Genomic DNA, 23,989 nt, shown 5'->3' with positions numbered 1-23,989 from the left:
TGCCAAGTATAAATTCTAGTTCTAATATTTTTAAATAAAATATAAAAGAATTAACATAAATGTGATCGATGATTTTTTGAAGCTTCTGGACCTAAGATTTCCTGAAACTTCCGGAGTGCAGTAAAGGAAAAATCCGGAGCACAATCACCTCTGAATAAACAAATATCATAGCTTACAATTCGATGTTATGATAAATATCAATAATACAATTTTTTTTTCTGAGCTTGCATATTTTCAATTCTTGAATATGTTCTTGTGCGAAAAAATAAAATTTGACACCATGACCCCACTTAAATTAACCTGAGTGCACATGTTAAAGGGTATTATTATAATTGCACTTAACTATTGATAAATAAGATCTTCTTGTAGTTAACATTTAATCAATTTAAAGCACATTTTGACTTTTAAGGCTCTATTTTAAAAATATTTGACTTTTAAGGCTGCACTTTTCTTGAAAACTTGAAGCTGAGTTTTAAATAATTCTGGGTCCTTGGGACCCAGAATTATTATTATTGAAATAGTCAGATACACAACAGAAATTCTTGCAGCAATATAAAATACTAAAAATCATTTAAATATAAAAATTTTTGTAAGGTAACAGCCGAAAATTTGCATTTTACCCACGGAACATATCCTTCAAGAGAATGGAATAAGATTTTATTATTAAAAAATCAGTTGTTTGAAGTCCTAGAATTTCGAAGATTTCAAGTGGCAAAACATGATCCTTACAGTAGAAAACAAACACTTAAAATAAAGTTAAGACAATATTTTTATCATGAAAAACTGCAGCACTATATATTTTCAACAATTCCACATTTAAAACTACACAATAAAAATACAGCTGAAAGATAGGAGGCACAATGATTCAGGCGCTGGACAGTTTTTCTCTAAAGTAGCAAGAGGATACAATTAAACTTTACTATCTGTATGGATAGAATAGATATTCTGTGTATCTACCATACAAATAGATAGTTCGTTCTGGCTACTACAAGGCCAATATTTATTGTCTTAGCCAAGTATTGCTATTCTTCATATAATATCATGTTTCAGTACAAAAAAGTTATTTAAAAATTTCGAAATTCTGCGGTGTAATCATAAAATGTGGATAAGGGTTTTGGACACTATTCTAGAAAATATAATTTACATTAAATTCATTCTAAATTTTATTCTTTTCTCATAAATGATATTTTATAACATGCATGTAAAGAAAAAAGAAAATAATTTTAACTTATTTTTTAAAAAAATGGCTGAAAAGAAATTATAATACATGATAAGACAAAATAATGAAGGTAAAATCATTCATAATTTATAACTACTGAAGAGTTCTTATTTACAAAGCACTAGTTAACAGAATATATAATACATTTTTTCTCAGATATATTTTATAGATTACTTTTCTTTTTAAATTATTTTTATGGTAAACTAAGCACTATACATCACTTTTTGAAATTTACATATATTTATTTTTCACAGAAGCATGAACAATTGGTAAGGTACATGCTGATAAGCAAAGATCTGCACTGGAGAAGAAAAAAAACAATTACTATATGGCATGAGAAATTATTTTTTATTACTATCTTTATAAGCAGGCTACCTGAATAAATGTTTTTCAAAAATAATACATCACTAGCTTTTGTATAAATAATTACACAAAAACAGCATTGCTGTATTAGATTATGAGTTTAAATAATTTTAAAAAAAACTTTTATTATAAAGGCATTTTTTCTCCTAATGTTTAATAAAAATTTTAATGTAATAATAATTATTTTTCTGAAATACACAAGAGAATATAATAAGTCCAGATTTAGTTTTTACAATTTACATCATAAATTTTCAATATTTTTTTTATTTTACATTTATTGCTTTGTGCTCTAACTTAGCAGAATTATGTAGATAGTAAATTTAGCATTTAAAATGCGTTAACATGCCCTGCTTAAAAGGGGAAATAGTTAAGCTATTTACTAAAATAATAAATAAAAAAAAAACAATAAGCTTTTTAATAAATAATAAACAAACAAAAAATAGACAAGAGACCAGGTTTAGTTTCAACATTTATATCATAAATTTTTCATTGTTCTTCATTTTATGTTGATTGCTATCTGTACTCTAACTTTGCATAGTTAGTAAATTTAGTATTTAAAATGTCAACATGTCCGGCATAAAAAGGAAAATAAAGTAAGGTTTTTACTGAATTTTAAGGATATTCTTCAAAGCTTTACAACCAAGGAAAATGAAAAGCAATAGCTTGAGTGCTTTAAACTTGAAACATAATTTTAATTTTAAATTACAGGTGGGAAGAACTTATTTTTTGAACTTGAAAGCAGACTGAGCCCAAAAAATGAAAAACTTTTTATGAAATCCCCAATTTGAGAAGACTTTCCTTAGATCCTTAATTTGATAATAATTGATTCTTGAAATTTTTACATAGCATCTTAGCATAGAAAACAATGACTAAATATGGGCAAAACTTGATCCAGCACTGATTGAATAACTTTTACAAACTCATGCAGGTATGCAAAATGGCATATTCTTCACTAAACAGTGTTATTTCATATAACAGTCTACGAAAAACAGTCTTAAGCTTTTTGCTGTACAATAAAATAACACAGAAAGATTTCCGTATTGGTACCTGAGCCAAAATAATTGCCAACTTCCGAGCAGCAGCCTATAGGGAAACAACAACAAAAATCCCAGAAGGGGAACACTGATAATATTGCTCGAAATCACTCCCTTGTAAACATCTACATCTTTCATTTTTAATTCCCTTTGGCGCCTTGGCAATTGCAGTTAGTTAAAAAATAGCTACCAATACGAAATTCTCTCCAATAACACTTTATAGGTAACAAATTAATGTATAAAAAAAAATTTATACAAAATTCGAAAGGCAATTTCTAGCTTCCATTCTTATACTTAATACAGTAGGGAACCGATTATCCGGAACGATCGGGACCATCGCTATTCCGGATAACTGATTTTTCCGGTTTTTTGAATTGCTACAAAAAGCAATTTTTTTTATTGTTAAACCGAACTAAAAAAAAATATTTGGAAATAATCTTAAAAAGAAAAAACTATGAAGTAATACACTAATGATTATTTCCAAAATGATGGTAAGGTAAACACCTTTCAAAAAAGAAAGAAAAATCCTAAAATCTTATGAGGAAAAAAAAAATTTGTTTAAAAAATGGCGGGAAAATTTATTGAATTTCGTTCCGGTTTTTTGGTTTTCCGGTTTTCTCATTTCCGGATAACGGGTTCTGTACTGTATATGATTAATTTCTAATACAACATATTTCTTTGCTTAAAAAAAATGATTTTAGGGATCCTTTCAATTTGTTTTTCAATATTGAATTCTTAAAATTAAATTTAAAGGACTAGGAGACAAATAATATAAATTATAGAATAAATCTGAAGCTTATCTTCAATAAATAAAAATATATGTTTTTACATTTTAAGAGAACTATGGAAAAGCTTTATAAAATGATTAAGAAAAATATATATATAAAAAAAAGAAAGGGTCACTATAAATGTAACTATAAAAATAGAACATGAAAATAAATGGCTGATAAACAAAATAAATAGTAGATGCTCATCATAACAAAAATCTATATACATTAAGAAGTAGCTTAAATTTGTACGAATTCATGATTTAAACATTTTTTTAACGTTAATTTGATTTATATACAATAAATATATGCTATAGTTAGAAAAAGTCACTGTCTGAGTCAGAAACAGGACGCTTAATTCTCCTAGTGTGTTTCTTTTTCTTCTTCACTTTATGACTTTTATGTGATTTATGAGAATTTTGTGTATCACCAACATTATGATCTGTTATGAGAGATGCAACAACACTGCGTAGTTTTCTTTTTTTAGGTGGCATTATTTCAGTTTCTGAGCAACTTTCAGTTGATGCATTATTTATATTTTCAAACAAGTCTTCTTTATGAGAATTAGAAACACTGTCTACATTAAGACTACTAGAACTAGGGATAACTATTTTTGAAGGAACATAAGTCTTATTGCGCTTTAACGAACCGATAGGTTCATCAGGTTTTGATGAACTGACAGGTTCATTGACAGAAGATACTGTATTGTTATTAGAGGACATTATCGATGTCGGTGAACTCTTTAAAGATCCGGTGCGATATTTCTTAGAAGTCGATTTTTTTCCAGCAGATGAACTTTTTTCAGCAGCTTGCAACGTTGATTTAGTGTTACGTTTAAGTGAAGATATTTTCTTTACTAAATTAATAGGCGAGTCTCTTCCCGAAGAGGATTTAGCTGCTTGATGGTGCTTAGTTAATGATGATGAACAAGTTGAATCAATTAAGTTATTTTTATTCTTATAAGCCCAGCTTAGATGATTACTGGAATTAGATTCCTGAGAAGAACCTGGTAGCCTAGATAAATCTAAGGGTGAAATTTTATTTGAATTACTCCTAGGTTCATTAATTTTTTGATCATTTTCCGTTTTCTGACCGGAGTCAAAGATGCATTCAATGTCACTATCTGCATTGCTAGAAAATCGAGATGTTGAACGAAAGGGAGCATAGAGCACTGGACTAAGAGGGCTATATCTATTTACTGCAGGACTGTTAAGGATAGTAGGGCTGTCATTGCCATTATTTTTATTAGATTTAAAATCTACAAAATTGGGAGCTTTAGCGTCACTTGATATGTTGGAAATGATTTTATGAGTTGACTCGTAGATACAATCATCCTCAGAATCTACCTCCTCCAATAAAATTACTTTATTAGAAGAATTATTTGGGTTATCATGGGCATCAGTTGGACTGTGTGAATTGGAATTTTCAAACCTTACTATATTAGAACTTTGAACAGAAGTTAGACACTCAAATGGGCTGGGAGGCCTATATGAAAAACTAAACATTGGACTCTGAGCATATGTATCTGCTTCAGGAATATTGTGATTATTTACAACAGTACTGTTAAAGGTAACAGGGTTGTTATTAGCATTATTATTTTCATCAGATTTAATATCAATTTTAGAAGCTTTGTCAGTTGATACTGTGGAAGTGTTTTTTTCAGATGACTCAAATATACAATCATCATCAGTATCTGACAACTCAGTCAGCAAATTTCTATTAATCTGGTCACTAGTCAGGCCATCCTGATTACGAACTGAATTGTGAGAATTAGAATTTTCTTCAAAAATATCTAGAGAAGAACTTGAAATGCCATAAGTTGGACTAACAGGGCTATAAATTGGACTACTAACAGGGATATAAGTTGGACTAACAGGGCTATAGGTTGGACTAATAGGGATATAAGATTGATTATTTAAAGTTGGACTGATGGGGCTAATATTACTACTTAAGATAGGATTGTTGTTCACAGGGTTTTCACTAGATGTAACATCAGTTCTTGGACTGCCAGGGCTATAAGTTGGACTAACAGGGTTATATGTTGGACTAACAGGGCTATAAGTTGGACTAACAGGGCTATAAGTTGGACTAACAGGGCTATAAGATGGGCTAACAGGGCTATAAGATCGAATGCTTAAAGTTGGACTGATGGTGTTAAAATTACTACTTAAGATTGGATTGTTTTTGAAAGGGTTTTCACTAGATGTAACATTAGTTATCCCAGATATTTCATCATCACTGGACAGGTCAACAATTTCTGGTGTCCTTTCTGCTTTTGGCTTCAGTACATCAAGAACTTCAACCTCATCATCAGAAGATTCAATTTCAATATGAACAGGACTGATTAGAGGCCTCCCATCTGTGTCTAAACTATTCGTTGCAATGCCAGGCATATTACTTGGTCCAGGATTCGAGTAATAATTATTCAAATTGGTCATACTGTAATCATGCATGAGAGGCAATGGACCCATAACTGTAACCCAAGAGTCTGTTTCTCGGTTCCTTTTTAAAACAACTTTCTCAACAGTATTCTTTTTACTTGCAGAATTCTTAGATTTCTTCTTTTTGCACACACTTTTTAAGCGTTCAACATTTGTTTCCGATGTCACATGAGATGGTTCATCATTATCAATGATCATAACTTCATTATTTGTATCATCTACCTCAACAGCTTCATTACTAGACTTAGGCTCTTGACGATCATAAGTAGCATTATTATCGTACTCATCCATACTATAAGGTGAGGATGCAAAATTGTAAAATTCGTGAATAAAATGAGAGGTCCTTTCCTGAAAGTATGGTTCAATGTATGAATAAAACTCTGGACTGTTAATGTCATACCGTGTGATTAAGGCCATGATAAGTTCAAGAACCTCAACTATTCGTGATTCAACATTATGCAACAACACAATCAGTTCTCGATTCAGCCAAGGAAGCAAGCGGTGTGTGCAGGCAGGATTGCGCTTGAAAAAATCTGGGGAAACTATTCTGAAGCGGTTAGATTGTAGAGGCTTAACCCACAAATTTCGATGATAGATTCTTGCCCTAAAACGGGATGGAATGCGATTTGCTGCCTGTGTGGTGGAGATAAGCCTCACTGAATGTGGGGCAAATCTTCTTCTGTGGTTTTCAATCTGTATTTGCATTGTATCTTGACGTGATACATTGCTGCTGCTCCTATCGACAAATCTACCCGCAGTTACAGTAGTTCGGTAGCGAAATCTGGGTATATTTGATGATGTATTAATTCTAATAGAGTTAGAGATGCCATTATGAGTCTGAGTTAAATTCCAAATATTATCAGCTGAAATTTGATGACTATTTAAATAATAAGTATCATATTTGCAATCTTCTTGAACGTTGTGTATAATACTTTTAAACTCTTGCTTACACAAAGGGCACACAGGCTTAATTTTAGACCAATCCACAAGGCACTTAAAGCAAAACATATGCAAACAACCATTTGTATAAGACTTATTTTGTAACTGTTCAAGGCAAATGGCACAACAAGGATCGGGTGATCTCCTGCTAGAAGAAGGTGAAGGATTGGCATCTGATGTTGGAGGGGTTTTAGCTTTGTTGAGTTCAGGTGCACTTGGAGCTGCATCATTTCCATCAGTTGAAGAAGAACACCCTGGGTTTTCATTGTTATTGCTAATCAATATGCTTTTCACTTCCTCAGGAGGTGAAATATTGCTACTAAGTGGTGGTTTCTCCATTTTATACTGCTACAAATTAAAGATAATGTAAAACTTTCATTTATACCTAAAAAAAAATTTTAATAAATAAATATACAATAAGAGTCCATTATAACAACAATTTTCAAAACGATTTCCAACTAAAACAGAAATAAAAAAAAATAACAAAAGATTGAAACAGACACATTTACATCTTTTCTTCCTATTTTGAACAGCTACTTTGTTTTGAAATATACTTATCCAGAAAATACAAAAGATTGCTTTTGTCAACAGATGAGACAGAGAGATAATCATTAATTGGCTCAAATAATCATTAATTCCTACTAAACATTGACTGGCTGGTTGATTATACATGCAGATATCAGAGACCAACTTTTGGAGGGCACTAAATTAAAATATATAGTACAATTGCCATAGCTTCGTAAATTTCACATATAAAAAAAAAAAGTCTTAAGTCTACAAAAAGATTAATTACTTCAATATCTCTCTTGTTTTTATCTTTGATGAGTTTCTTTAAATCGATTATTAAATCGACGATTAATTTTCTTTCCCATCCATCATGTGCGAACGGGAGTTCAAATCCCACAAGCCGACGTCTCCCTGTGTCGAAAATGGTGACTGTCGCATGTTAAATTTGTCGGGTTACTAAGTCCTAGATGTTTCCATACCAAATTATAGCTACTGGAGTACTGAATAGGAGATTGATCTTTCTCTGGTTCAGGTCAAACTTACAAGCTGAAGATAATGAATGCATGTATGAATGTGTCTGCCCTATAAACAAGTATGGCATATGGTTGTTGCAGAAATCGAATTCATGGCCATAAATGACACCACTGGAAAACAAGAACAGTCGCACTGCTTGCCTTAATGACCTATGACAACAACCCATAATCCAATAGGAATTGTCTAGAGGGATATAAAGAGGCATTATAGACACATTCTTTTAAACTGTGTGACAGATTTTTCTAAACAGAATTTTTCTTTTGAAAGGAAGATAATTTGGTCAGTTGTCACACATAAAGGTGAAATTGTGTTTGTTTTGCTTTCTTCAGTATTCATACTGGCAATGAACAACATTTGAAATAATACCAATTATGAACAAAACAAAAGACCGATTTTATATTTATATTTTTAGATGCAGTTGTATTAAAAATTCTACAAAGAAAATTATTAACATTTTTTTGTTGCTCCTAATGGCACTGCCAATGCTAGAAAGCTTTTGCTTTTTCAGTGGCACCATCTATGGCCAAGAATACAACAACACGACACAGCATGGTTTAGAGCTGCTTTTCTTGTTATTTTAGTGGCGTCATTTATGGCCAAGATGACTTTAGCCACACACATGTCACAGCCTGTTTTACAGAAAGGACCCTTTATTCATCCACAGATAGCAATTTTGAACTGAACCAGAGAATAATCAATTTCCAATTTAGTACCCCCTGAGGCATCGATTTGTTGTGGGAACTTGGAAACCCGACAGATTTAACGTGCACCAGTCACCATTTAGGGTGACCTGGGGTAATTATTGATCAAAAAATGCAAACATCTATTTTGTGAAAAAACTATTCAAGATAGAATTTTAATATTTACTGGAAGTTTGAAGCTATATGAGATGAGTCCTATTCTACCTTCTTTTGTTTGAAAATCTAATTAGAATTTAAAAGATCTTAAATTTTTAGTGATCAGGAATTGCCCCTTCTCTTGATCATTTCCGGGGTAATTCTTGATCATTTCTGGGGTAATTACTGATCACCAGCTTTTATAGTAAATGGGCTATTTAAAAATAATTATACAATGGTAATTAACAAATAAGACATTAAGATCAAACAAATAAACCAAAAATATATGTTTAAACTGCTAATAAAACGTTTTATTTAAAAGCAGGAATAAAGATTAACTCTTCAGCTCTGGCAGCAGCTCTCACACTGAAATTTTAATTTTCAATCATTAAAAGAAATTCACTATTTTTGCTTTCTAGAAGCTTAGTATTCTTTTTAGGCTTATAATTTCTCACCATATTTATATTAGGTTAATTTATCAACTTAAAAATTATTCTAACAACGTACACACATAAAATTAAGATAGAAGCAAGGTAAGACAAGCTAGAAATGGTGCATATCAGAGCACATTTGTCTTGTATACAGTTAAAAACAAATTTTGTGATTATAGTTAAAATATATTTTATAGTTGTTCCACTTAATAAATATGAACTGTTATTTAAGAAAAGAAAATTAACTATTTATTAGCTATTTTTTAAACTATTTATAAGAAGAAATGACAATGATCAGGAATTACCCCAGTGATCAATAATTACCCCATCTGTAGGGGGCAACATTTGATATAGTTTCCTATAATCAATTATAATGTTTACAGTAGATGTGAAACAATTAAACAAAAGCTTACACAATTTTTATATCAAAGAAAAAGAAAGTAACTCAAAATATTTATTATTAAGAGAAGGATGGGATCTTTGCAGAAATGTGCACATTTTGAAACCCATCTTTGAAATGGAAAATACAGAGAGCAGTTTAAAAGATACTTATTTTGTTAGATTAAACAAAAAACTATTATTAACTAAATGTAGTTATACTTTAGTAAAGTGTACAAGCATTCTTGTCCATGTCTCAAATTTAAAAAAAAAAATAATTTTTTTAAAATAAAACTTAGGTGATCATTATTTACCCCAGAAACAGAGTGATCGTGAATTACCCCGGGTCACCCTACTAAACGGAGAAGCTTCTGTCGACGGGATCAAACTCACAACCTTTTTTTCTGTGGCAAACATGGGCCCAACACCCATGTTTGCCACAGAAAAAAATGAATAAAATAGTTACTTTGAGTAGCCTAAAGCATGAAAATATTTGCCGAAAGCTATGAAAATAGTTGCTTAATAAGAACAAAATTTCATCAAAAATATGACTAAAATTTATTAAATGACTTAGTTGTCATATACAATGATCAAGTTGTTGGCAAATATGATAATTTTTATAAAAACGCTAGCGTTCTAAGCACAAAATTTTTATTTTAAAAAGAATTAAAAGTTTGCAGAAATTAAGCACTTTCAATTACTAGAATTCATTTAAAAAAAAACACCTTTTCATTAAAAAAAAACATACTTTTTAAAATTTTTTCTTTTTGATCAATAATTGATTTAGCAAAAATACATGCGAAATATATATGCAAATATACATTGTTAAAAATGATTACTCAAATTGTAATTCACGCATCATAATATCATATTAAAAATTGAGTTTATATATTTTTAATGTTAAATAAAATAACAATAAATAATTATTAAACATTATTTTCTGCATGGAATCCTAATCTTTCAGGAAAAGGCATGTTTATTCAAAAAAGTACACCATTTTATTGCTTTTTTTTCAAAACTTAAAATATTATCTGCAGCAAATAATTAGCATATTTATGGTGAGGCTTTCAAACCTTCAAGATGGATTTTCCGTAAATGAAAATCTGATAAAAAATTATTCTAGGAATTTGTTTTTTTTTTTATCCTTCTCGTTGAACTTAAAAAAGCATTAGCAACAAATATCAATAATCAAAATGAGTTTAATATGTTGAGATCAGACAATTCAATCACCTTAGTTTCATACCTAAGCTAAAAATCTGCCATAATTAAGGCATAAAAGGATTAATATAAATATTTAGATTTATAACAATTAACAACTGTAGCATAAATTGAATGGTGAATATATTTGAAATAATAGTTATTAATAATACCATGTTTTTTGAAGAAGTAGTTAATAATTCATTATAGTTTTAGCTATATTTTTCACAAATAATATAATATTAAACATAATTATAGTGCAAGTATTAATATAAGCATAATATGCACAAACGAGCAAACACAGTTAAGTGTAGAAGAATTGATAAGTAATTCAAAAATACTTAACAAGTGTTGGGAAAAAAAAATATTTCTGAGCAGCATAGAATTTCAATAAACATTGTCAAGTATAAGGTTAAACAAAGCTAAAAGGGTTAATTAAACATTAATATTTAGCAATAGAAATATTATATATTTAATAAATAGTATGGTAAAAGAATAAAATCAGAAATACATGAATAACATCAATAAATATTTAATACTATCCCATGTGTAATATAGAACAGATGAGTAATGAACAAAGTAATGAATAATTTTAATAGCTAACACTAAATAATTCACTAAAAAGCAACTCTGCTATGTATGAATATGTCATATTTACAGGATTTAAAAGCAATTATTTATTAATTAAATTACAGTTTATTAAAAATCAAGCAGTTTTAATATTTTTTGTTAACACTATAATACTTATATTCAGATTTTTAATAATTTTTCAATAGTTAAAACTTTTGTAATATTCTGTGTTACGTACATCACAGTCAGTTTTAAATTTTAAAAAATCCTAAAAGTTAATAAAAAATTGGAGTAAATGTAAATGAAACCTAGAGTTATTTAAGCAAAAGTATTAGAATCAGGGATGGGGTTTTGGATGTCCTAAACTGGTTTTGGACAGGGCATTTGGGTTTTACTGTCTTAAACTGTCCTAAACTGTATCAAAGTGTCCAAAACATTGAATTTACATAATAAAGGACAATAACAAAGTAGGAAAAGATTTATTACTTTTGAAACTCCACAATTCATTGAACAACAAAAGCGAATATTTTATCCCTTAAATATGTTTGTACTACTACTGATAAATTAGGTTTTTGCATAAGGATAAATAATACAATATAAAAAATAATAATAAACTTTTTTAATAAAAGTAAAACTTGGCTTCATTTTGTTTCTTGTTCAAAAATTAACATTTTATTTTTTACAATATTTTTTTTTAAATTGTGACATAATTTGAGTGACTAGTTTTTGGACAGGTCAGTTTAAACCCTGGATTAATCCATTCTGTCCTAAAAAAACCTTTCCAACTCTGATTAGAATAGCTTGATTTTTTTTAAAAACTTAAACTGAGAATGGATTAATTTCACTTTAATTTGAAAATTCGAAGAAAACTTGTCAACTATCACTTACTTCGTCAATAATCATCTATATTCGTGTAAACGTTACAAAAAAGAGCGCAATAGATTGTTATTTGAACATTCCATCTAGGATTACTGTTACGTAGTTAAATTTTTATGAAATAATTAATACTATTTTATTAATTTAAAGGCACAATGTTGATGTTTCTCTGCGCCCCCAATGATTTGTTTATGCATTCCTTTAACGTTAATTTGAAGAAAAAATTAGTAATTACTAAACATTGATACATGATTTGTAAAGAAACATTCAATTTATAATAAAGGAGATAGCAATAATCATCGTAGAGATTAATTAAAAATAACTTACAAGAGTAATGGAAATAATTGATTTAGACAAAAATTGTCCTATCATAACTAACTTCAAAAAGTCAAACAATCACAAAAATAAGGAATAAGTTTTATTGATTTGCGATATTCAATGCAAAATCCGTTTCATATTTGAAAATTTATTAACTAACACGGAAACAGATATATTGATAATCCGTGACATGATTATTATATGATGGATATTTAGTAAACCTCTTAACATAACACAGACTTAACTTCGAGAATGTAACATAAAAACTTGTATGCCAAGCATAAAAATAACAAGGTGTAATTGTATTGCCATCTGATTGGAAAGAATTGCGCATGCGTTTTAAGAGAAATGTTTATGGGTGGTTAGATGGCGCTGAAGACAAAATTATTCGCAAGACTTCCGGGTTACTACTTCTGCTTCTTTTTTACACCTACGTTTGAAAAAGCGTGATATCCAATATCATTATTCCATAGACCTGAGAAAGTCTTTCTGTTTGTTCTCTATATATTATTTTTTGTCCCACAGAAGACAAATCGCAAAGACACGGTTCCCAGTAGAACACTGAAGTCAAGCATCGCTGGCTGCGGTCAGTAAGCGGGTCGTTGAAACCTTTGATCAGTCAGCGTAGGGACCGAGAGTGTGTGGTATCCGTCCTCGTTTAACTGTTCTACCGTAAAGTGCTTGAGTTCGTGCGCAGGTCATCGGACTACCAAAGCTGGGTAACTATCCCCTCAGCAGAGGATCAAAATTATCTTCGGATCATCCTCAGGGATGTTTCCCAGATCGTTACCAAAAGCCCATTGTGCAGCTCTAGGGTGACGTAAACAAAATACCTACCCACCTACCTATAAATTCCTTGATTTTATCGATATATATGACGCACCGGATGCACACTAGGAATGACTCATTTAGGCACCAATGACATCACACCTTAGAGTAGCGTGCAAACCTATTGAGTGAAAAACGTTGACGCAGGTTGAGATGCTATTTTATTTGTGTTAACATTCTTTCCCTACCCGAAGAACTGTTAAAAATTAATTGAACTCAAGAATGGCGCTAGACTAAGCCCGACAGGGGGTCAGCAATCATCCGACAGGGGGGCTAAGATAATTTTGAAAATAAGCAATACTTTTAATATACGAAAAATAATTAATATGATATACACATTTTTGTTCTGATGAAGAATTTATCATGATTCAAATATTAACAAAGAAAAAATATAAAGATGGTATCTGAATAAATAAAAAAAATATATGCACATCCAGCATAAGATTCTACAGTGTTCTCAATTCAATATTATTCAACTCAAACGATGCAACTCAAATAATAAAAAATTTATGCACAACTGGAAAAAATTCCAAAGATATTCGAAGAGCAAATTAAAACCTGTTAGAGTAATATTTTTGTAACAGAAATATATATATTTTTTTAAAATTAGTATAATTAACTAATAACTAGGTAGTTCAATTTTATTTTAATTTAAACATTAAATTGTTTAAAACTCGAGTTTTTCAGAAACTAAATAACGTGTCATCTATATTTAAAAAAAACTATAATTTGATTTACTTAAACATAAAAGTTTTCTTCTTTACGCTTCAGTTCCACTTGTTAAGAAACTCAAGAGTATTGTTAAATAATACTAACTCAATAAATAATTTGATAAATGAAATTTTAAAAAAATTGTACATTGGTAAATTATTTAAAATTGGGTAAAAACAATTTAATCAGGTGAATCATTTAAGTCAACCAGAGCTAAAAAAAGATGTTAAAATGATCAAAAACCAGTGTATTTGCAAGATGAAGCTGTTTGGAAGATATAAAATATATATTTCTTCCTTATCTTTCCATAAAAAATTAAATAGCTAATAAATAATTTTATGATTTTAAAAGTTTAATCGCTAAGACCAAAAAACCTCTAGAAGTTATTTTTGTAGGAAGAACTATAACCTGTAATTTTAATCGAAATAATTGACAGTGCATAGTTAAGATTTATAATATAATATTTTTGGTTTCCTAATGTAATTTATTTCGATTTTTTCAATTAATGCGTTCGCGATTTCCTTATACTTTATATTAAATTTTAAGAAAAAACTATTATTAGCGATTTGTGGAATAAATTTCGAAAAAAAATTTACATCGATAGTAATATTTAATACTGATGGAATATAGTAACTAAAGTATAAAACGTATGAAGAATAATAACTCAACTCAAACGAAAAACTGTATAACCCGAATAACTTATGATTTAATGAACGGGTTTTTCCGTACTAGCCTTTAATATTAATGGCTGTAGGACGTAGCCTTAAATATGAATTAGTGCAAACAATATTTTAAAATAAGAAATTAGACTCAGAACTGCAATATGATAAATAATGTCCCATTAGTCATGTCAGGAGAGTAGTGTGAAGTTCCTCCATAAAAATAGCTTCATAATAATAGTTCAATGATAATGATGATAAAATCTCAATCTTCTCATATCTCAAGAACGTTTTGCGTATTGAGTGATTCGAAAATTTCTTCATACAATTAAAAAATTCGTTTATCCAAAGGTAAATGCCATGCAAAAAATGTAGTTTCAAATAGTTATCAAATATTTAATATTCTTCACGTTTTTATTTATAATATGCGTTGGAAAAATTTTGAATCCTGAATTTCGAAATCCCCGTGTAGTAAATGGCGACTGATGCACATTAAATATGTCGAGTCGCAAAGTCCTCCATGTTCCCATAACAAATCAATACCTATGGGGGTACTGATTCAGGAGTTTCCTTGTCTTCTGGATTAGTTCAAAATTACAAGGCAACGGAGTTGAACATTAGTAGTCGTAAACTCGAAAATTGGGTCGGCTGTTCAACGACGGATAAAATAAAATAAAATAGCAAGATATACAAATTTTTATATAATTTTATGGAATGTAATTTAAAATTGTAAAACAAAAAATTTGAATGAAATCGGTTGAATAATTCGAGATAAATAAAATTTTAAGCAAACTGATCTTTTTTAAATTTGATAGCTCAGAAACTAATCGATCGATTGTTTGTATTTTGAAATTAAAAAGGATGTAAAAATATGTAGAACATACAATTCAATATTATTATTTAATAAACTATTACTACTATTATTTAATAAACTAATAAAAAATAACAAATAATTATTCAAAATTATTTTTGCGTAAAAATTTGTGTATAAAATTTTTTTGTGATAATTGTATGCAAACATTTTTCAATACACTCAAAAAGTTCTCGAAATAATCGACGGTCAATAATCAACGAGTGAAGTTAAAATTAAAAGACTCAAATTTTCCATCTGTCTCTTTGCCATAACTTCGAACCATAGCTTCCAGATTGCGGCTATTTCCGCATTTGAAAATTAAAAACCTAAAACTATAGAAAAACTTGTATGTTTATCCAGAACAAAATGCGCTTTTGTGCTCAATTTCGTAACTTAGAAAATATGGTATTGACTTTTTGTACGCAAAAATATAATTGAATCAAAAGTTAATCAAAGTGTTCCCTTTTTCCATTTCATACACTGAAAATAAAATAAGTCAATGAGAATCTGTTATGTTGATTAATATATATTTTAAGATATTAAATACGAAAAATTTAATTGTTTTTCGGAATGAATCAATAATCTTTTTACTACTTAGAAAATGATAAAAAAAAATAATGAATTAAATCTGCCTAAGAAATTAAAATAAATTAAAAATATTTTGTTACTGTTTATTTGTCTTTTTTTTCCGACTGCATATTTATTGCGTTAATTAAAATATAAACCTTGAATCCAAATAAATAAATGTTTTTCCTCCTTTAAAAGTTTTTTTTTCTCAAAAAAAGAATGAAAAAATTAAAACTGAAATTTTTTTATTTTATTCTTATACTTTTATTTTGCTTGAAAATTTCAAAAAGCAATTATGCCCCCAGCGAAAATAATCCCCTCCTCAGTTCTCCACAAGAAAGAATAGCAGTTTGAAAGATAAGTTTACAAGAAAATGAGGATGCGTCTATGGGACTTCGAAAAGTCGTCAATTTCAACCATAGCTAATCGCATCCGGTCTCAAGTTTAACAATGTATAGGCAAAGTTACAAGTTGTGCAGTGAAACTACAATTACATAGAATTTACAATATATTTTGCTAATTTTTGCTACTAATTCTTAAAAATAAATAAATAAAAAGTCAACTACAAAATTTTTTTATTAGGTATTTGTAAAGGAATTTTTGACATTATTTAGAAAAAAATGAGACCAGACTATTTTCCCGACGGGACTTTAAATTTTTCCAATGGGGGGGGGGGGGTAGACAGGCCATGCCCGACAGGGGTGCAATTCCCCCCCCCGACCCCCTACTGCCCTTGATTGAACTTAAAGTTTATCAGCTTTCTAGAAATAGAAGCAGAAAACGTAGGTCGCTGAATTTACTGTAATCGGTTGAATCTTTCATTAAGGTCGCATTGAATTCTTTATTTTGAAAGATGCAGAGTTTGAAGAAGAGAGCGTCCGTTTATTTTGAAAGAGCAGAACGATATTGAGAAAGATGTATTGAAGACTTTGATGTTTTTCTTTATTTTCTATGGGCGATTTCATTCTTCGATATCAGGGTTTAACTCTTCAGAGTTATATATCAGGGTTTAAACTCTTCCTAGGAATCGCAAGCAAAGTCTTCGATAAAGGTTTTTGTACATTATTAATTCGATTCTCTTACATGCATTAATGCTAAAAATTATCTTGAAACTCATTTTTATTTGAGTAAATAAGTTAAATATTCTTTTTTATTGAGTAAAGAATCTCTAAACCGAATACTTTATCAGAACAGTTCAACTGGCTTTTTCTTTTCTTTGAACTCCTTTCATTTCTCAGAAAGCGAATCCTCTAATGAGAGGGAAACAAAATATTTTGAAAGTTTTCAAACTTTTTTCAGGTTTTAGGAAACTTGTTATTGTTTTATAATATATATATATATATATATATATATATATATATATATATATATATATATATGTATATTTGAGAGTTGTGATCGCCGGATGGTTGTAAAACAATAACAAGTTTATATATATATATATAAACTTGTACAAGTAATATATATATATATATATATATATATATATATATATATATATATATATATATATATATATATATATATATATATATATATATATATATATATATATATATATATATATATATATATATATATATATATATATATATATATATATATATATATATAATAAATAAATACAAGAAGACACGAAGAAAGTTAAGAAAAACAACAAGTTTCTCCTGTTTTTTTTTTAAACTGTTGTTTGTTATTTTTTTACTTATTATTCTCCCCCCCTTTATTCATATATCTATAATTTTTCTTTGTTTTATCTGCATTTCGAACTTATATATATATATATATATATATATATATATATATATATATATATATATATATATATATATATATATATATATATATATATATATATATATAAATATACATAAAAGAAAAATATACACCATTGGAAGAGAAGACCGGTTCAATGCCTTTGGCCCTTCCCTCTCTTACTCTTTTTAGTTGTCTGTACAACGATATTTTTCCTTTTCTTAATATATTTTGTATTTAATTGTTAAAAATATTTTTAAAATTTCCATGACGCTTTCTCTTAGAACTATGTTTAATGTAGTTTTCATTTTCATATAGTGTCCTTACTTGAAAGTTTCTAATCCATTTGAAAATCAAGACAAAATCTGACATATACCTTCTTCTATGACTCTCCACACGTTAATGTGAAGTGTTGCCATAGGTAAAGAGTTCTACCTTACGTCACCCGTATCCCATTTCGATCACCAATACTATGAAAGCTATAAACTAAGTTCAAGTTTCTGAAAAACGTATTTGAGCTGTTTAACACTAACTGAAAAGAAGTGAATACACGTCACATTTCATTGATGGGTTGGATTGTTGATGTTTCTGTTCTGTTTGGTCTGACGTGTCGCCATAAGTAAAATGTTAACAAAATTCGAAACTAAATCTGCTCGAGTTAAAGGGCTAAGTTTTCACCCTAAGAGACCATGGATTTTAACCAGTTTACACAATGGAATCATTCAACTATGGGATTATCGTATGTGCACTTTGTTGGACAAATTTGATGAACATGATGGGCCGGTTAGAGGGATTTGTTTCCACAACCAGCAGCCCCTCTTCGTTTCTGGTGGAGATGACTACAAAATAAAAGTAGCAATGATTTAAATACTATAATATTTTTTCAGGTACTACTCCGTTTCAGGGCACCGTAATAGTCGCTCAAAAGTATTGTTTCTAGTACTTAATTGATTGTGGTAATAGGTGTTATTGTAATAATTACACTGGTATATGTATTGTAATCGATTTTTTTACGTCTCTATCCTTGAAACGAAGTAGTACCATGTTTTGTAGGGTCCTATTTTATTCAATTTGCAACTAGCTACATCTTATTAGTAGCAGGGCTTTATTTTGCCTATTTGTCATGAATACCAAATCTAACAAAGAATGTTAAGGAATTTTCTTTTTAGTTGAGATTTTGACTTTAAAGGTAAATGGGGATTTTTTTTAAAAAAATGTATAGCTCTATGATATAGGTTTGTGGTGTAACTACCACTATAAATATAAAATACCAATTTACTAGTATATAAGGTAACATTAACTTGATTCAATCACGAGGTACCTTATAATAAATGAAGGTTGACATAGACCATAAATAATTCCCCTCATTGGTGACCTCCGGATGTGATATGAACTTGCCAACATTGATGGATGTTTCACGTTAAACAGTTGATTTGCTTTAAAATATGCTGTTCAGAAGAAAAAAAAAAAAGGTCAAGTAAATAAAGTTTAAACAATAAATAAACCAAAAATGAGCGAAATGCTATAAATTAAAATTAAAAAATGAAGAAAATATAATGAGCAAAAATTGATATTAATACGTAAACAGCATGAATCAACTAGTGGAATCTGCTCATCGAATTCTATCACAGATAAAATTCTGGAAGGGGAGTAATGTGGCGTAACTACCACTATAAATATTAAATACCAATTCACTAGTATATAAGACATGTTAACTTGATTCTATCACGAGGTACCTTTAGATAGATGAAGGTTGACATATAGTCAATTATCAAAACCCCGCAGGTTTCATATTTCAATCTCTTTAATATATGTTGATGAATAAATATATTTTATGCCTTATATTATTAAATAGAAACTTTCAATGCTTGAACTATGTTTCCTACTTTATTTTTAAATTAGCGACATTTTTGCTAGCACTTCGCAAAATTCTTTTATTTATTACTTAACTTTTAAATTAATCCTGCCAGCTCTAATATATTTGGTCCTTTTTCTCCAATTAAAAATGTAGCAGATATTTTACATAATACAGTACATAATAATTATTATTGAAGACATAATAATTATTATTGTGTTTGAATCATCAATCTTTACAATAGTATTCTTGAAAAATTGTTATTTTTGTTAAGAAATTGTGAATTCTAACTTTATCTGGTCTTAAAGAAAACTACTTTTTTACTTAGCAACCTTCCCACTTAAGGAATCATAAACCTCACCACATCATAAAACCATCATTTACACCCATAAGCAATAAAAAAACCTATAAGCCATTATTTTTTCCCATAAGCAATCATAAAAAAACCCGTAAGTAATCATAAATCTGACCACATCATAAATCATCATTTACCCCCATAAGCAATCATAAAAAAGTTTCTTAAAGTTACTTAATCTCTATATGAATTATGAATCTTATTCTATTTCATAAGTAGGGGAGATTTCCGTATCGTGATCTGTGGCAGAATAATTGCCTAGTCTTGAAAACTTCTGGGCAATGGCCCGCGAGAAACAAACAAACAAAAACAAAAAAACACCACAGAGCGGGACGACAAACTTGAAAGGTATAACTCGTAGCCACACCCCGGGCAAGCATCTACATGTTTTTTTTTTTTTTTAAATTTGCAAGTTTAAAATCTTTTTGGCACCTTGGCGATTGTAGTTGGCGGGGGAGATCACGATACGGAAATATCCGCCATAAGTGGGCATATTTCACTTAGTAAAGATAATGTTTATTTATATAGTGGAGTGCAATATCCAAAATTCCTTTGCAGATCATACCATGTTTCTGTAACTATTGTATAAGTATTTATATTAAGAAATAAGGACAAATGAACGTGTAAAATTGATTCATATCCATGATTTAAAGCATTTATAGAAGAAGCATTTATGAAATGCAATTCTATAAACCTTAATTCTCCATAAACCGTACTAACTTTACTATCTTTAAAGCAAATAAAAAATTGATAAATTTGTTGGATTTTATTTCTAATGCACCTGACATTTTAGATGTTTTTTTTTCTGTAAATAATAAGTACCATATTTTTTGTGTTTTAAGGCATTTTTACGAGTTCAAATTTTAGATGAAATAGCATATAAATTACAAGTATAACTATAACTAAAATATGCTATTATTAATTATTTAAATTTATAAAAGCCATATTGCCTTGTTATTGGCATCAAGATATTTAAATTATTACAAAAAATAAATCAAGTTGTTAAAATTTTTTTAAATGTACAAAGATTAAAAAAGCAATTTTGTTAATATTTATTTAATTTTTAATTTAAAATTTGAAAATTACTTTAATTACAAAATTACAATCAAAAGAGAAATTTTTAAAAAGTATTCAGCCTAAAATTTGGCCGAATATTCGGTATTCGGCCCCATCACTGTTCGGTACATCACTAGTGAATACCTTATCCTTTAAATATGAATAACTATGCTTTTAATACTGGTAAATTATGTTTTTGCTGAAGGATAAATAATGCAATATTAAATATAATAAACTTTTTTAAATAAACTTTTAATAAACTTTTATAATTATAAACTTTTAAATAATAATAAACTTTTTTAAATTTATGTAAAAAAAATTGTTTATTTGTTTATTAAAAATAAATGATATTTACCACATTTATTGCTATTGAATTTTATAGTTTTTATTTTTATTATTATGCATTTATATTTTAAAACTAATAATTTTTAGGTGTGGAATTATAAACAAAGAAGATGCATTTTTACTTTGATGGGTCATCTCGATTACATTCGCACAACCTATTTTCATCATGAGTATCCCTGGATTTTAAGTGCGTCAGATGATCAAACCATTAGAGTGTGGAATTGGCAGTCACGTACATGTATTTGTGTTCTTACTGGCCACAATCATTATGTTATGTCTGCACAATTTCACCCAACAGAAGATTTGGTTGTATCGGCATCTTTGGATCAAACTGTGCGAGTTTGGGATATATCTGGTTTAAGAAAGAAGAATGTTGCCCCAGGACCTGGGGGGCTGGAAGAGCATCTCAAAAATCCCTCACATACTGATTTGTTTGGAACGTCCGATGCTGTTGTGAAGCATGTTTTGGAAGGTAATGTGTCAATATCTATGTGTAATATTATTTTTGATGGTGAATTTATGTAAATTGTAATTTGATGTCATTTACGTATGTTATATATCTGCTTTAAATTGCATTTTTTCTAGCAAAATTTTTATTTTTAATTAGGTATACATTGGAAGGTCATTTATCAGAAGTTATTTTGGGAGAAAAATAATTCAAAATAACAGTGATTTCAAAGTAACAGTTGGCCTTCTAAAATTAATTGCCCAGATACTTTAAATCCCAACACACAAAATAAAAGTGATGAAATAATGCACAACAATCCCTAAGTAGCTGAAGTTCCACTGAAACTAATTTACAAGAAGCATTAAGTCCTGATGAAATAAAATGCACTGCGGCCGCAAAATAACGTAAGTCCGCCTGAAAATAATCTTCGAGGAACAAAAAATTCCTTGGGTAAAAAAGGATGCATAAAGAAACTATGCATTGCATTCTACATTTCGACGCTGCTCCTTTCACAAAACTGTGACTTCTGATTCAATTCACTCATTGCCATTCAAAATACTGAAATGAACATTGTTTTCGTAGCAAGACGAACATCAATGTCTTTAGACGTCAATACCTTCTAAGCTTTAGGAAATAAAAATTGCCTTTGTCAGCGTGGTAAGTGCGTTAGAGTAAGCCAAGATCCTAGCATGTCAAATCGTTAAACTGCGAGCCTCTTATATCAGATTTCTGATGCTCGCAAGAAACAAAAGTCACTATACAGGCATAGCGATGTATGCATTGAATCGATAATTCTTGATGTATCGATTTATCGCCCAGTACTAGTAAGAGTTATTGAAAAGGCAGAGCAGTTAAAAAAAATTGAGGAGAATAAACTAGAACATTAATGAACTTGAATATCAAAAGTGTTTGAAAAAGAGAAAAACACCAGCATCGAAGTTTTATTTCTCTTTAAATTATAGATATTTCTATTAAAAAATTTACTCAATTCTTTTCCTTATTTTAAATTTTCTTAAAATTAAATCCTATTAATTTACTTTTGGAATTAGAGGCTCGGTTTTTATTGTTATTTTTATTTGATTATCTGTACTGCTAATGCTTTACAACATGAGGGGATAAAAAGGAAAAAAAAAAAGAATTCTTAATTAGTGGCAGAAAAAATTCAAATTAACATCTATCTTATAACTTTTATTTTTTTTTAAAATCCTATTTTATCATTCAACCTATAAGAAAACATTGTAAAAAATTGACATTAATTATCATCTGTATTTTATATGAGTTTTGATTTAGATGAATCAGATTTAATAAAAAAATACAGTTAGTTCATTATAGCAAATATTTTGTATTAAAATGAGAAATTTGTTTTCAAAATGTTTTTATTCAACACAATCTTTTTTTATAACAAAAAAGAACAATTTCCCTTTCTCTGATAAAAGATTGTAGAGCAAGCTGCATAAACTCCCAAGTCAGGTAGCTTGCCCATTGTTAATTATTTGATTGGGAGTTTTACAAGTAATTAGCCAATAGCCTTTTAGTGTAGTTCTAGTATGATATTAACAATTAAGTCGTTTATAGAATTACCCTGTTATAATATTTTTTGGGTTGGAAATAAATTGATCTATTTTTTTTTTTAAAGTTATTATTTTTTTCCTTAATGTAGGTCATGATCGAGGTGTTAATTGGGCAGCTTTTCACAGTACCATGCCTTTGATTGTATCGGGAGCAGATGACCGCCAAGTGAAACTATGGAGAATGAATGATTCAAAAGCTTGGGAAGTCGATACATGCCGAGGACATTACAATAATGTTTCTTGTGTTTTATTTCACCCTAGGTATTACTGCTATTAATATTTCTATTTTATATTGATAAGCTTTCTTTTTAAGAAAATTTGCATTTTCTTAACAGGATTGAAATTATGATGAGGAAAAAATTCTACATAATTTGATAGTTTAAGTATAATTTATATTTATTTCTTATTTATATTTCTTTCTTTCCATGAACGCTCATTCTGTGAAAATTTAATTTCCTGATTCAAAAATTCTCAGTAGCAAGCATCCAATTGAAATCTTAAAAATATAGACATTTGTCGTAAATATTAATTTATATCCCCTGAAAATTTCAGGGCAAAATTTTTGATTTTTTTACA

At 29.0% G+C, this 23,989-nt stretch overlaps 2 protein-coding genes across 3 annotated transcripts in view; one reads left to right on the top strand and one right to left on the bottom strand.

Moving 5' to 3' along the window:
• Window positions 1–2,038: 2,038 nt before the first annotated feature.
• Window positions 2,039–12,734, bottom strand: LOC107439528 (uncharacterized). The gene is made up of 2 exons (XM_016052159.4): window positions 12,420–12,734; window positions 2,039–7,148 (listed from the first exon to the last, which is right to left on the bottom strand). Exon 2 carries the CDS (start codon window positions 7,100–7,102, stop codon window positions 3,701–3,703), a length of 3,402 nt encoding a protein of 1,133 aa, XP_015907645.3. The 5' UTR covers window positions 7,103–7,148; window positions 12,420–12,734; the 3' UTR covers window positions 2,039–3,700.
• Window positions 12,735–18,299: 5,565 nt separating this feature from the next.
• alphaCOP (coatomer subunit alpha) overlaps window positions 18,300–23,989 on the top strand; it is a 35,874-nt gene continuing 30,184 nt past the window's right edge. The window contains exons 1-3 of one of the 2 annotated variants that reach the window (XM_087164521.1): window positions 18,300–18,635; window positions 21,482–21,866; window positions 23,503–23,674. In XM_087164521.1, coding sequence (XP_087020647.1) covers window positions 18,408–18,635; window positions 21,482–21,866; window positions 23,503–23,674 — 785 coding nt within the window. In that variant the 5' untranslated portion in view covers window positions 18,300–18,407. The remainder of the gene's footprint in view (window positions 18,636–21,481; window positions 21,867–23,502; window positions 23,675–23,989) is intronic. The other variant, XM_087164520.1, reaches the window with a different exon arrangement.

Source organism: Parasteatoda tepidariorum, chromosome 5, assembly GCF_982258835.1.
Source record: "Parasteatoda tepidariorum strain Cologne lab strain chromosome 5, Ptep-v5.0, whole genome shotgun sequence".
NCBI lineage: Eukaryota > Metazoa > Arthropoda > Arachnida > Araneae > Theridiidae > Parasteatoda > Parasteatoda tepidariorum.
This window is presented reverse-complemented; position numbering and strand designations above follow the sequence as displayed.

What these genes read in the sequence shown, in the direction of transcription:
- LOC107439528 (XM_016052159.4), bottom strand. Translation starts at nt 7,102, where the DNA reads ATGGAGAAACCACCACTTAGTAGCAATATTTCACCTCCTGAGGAAGTG.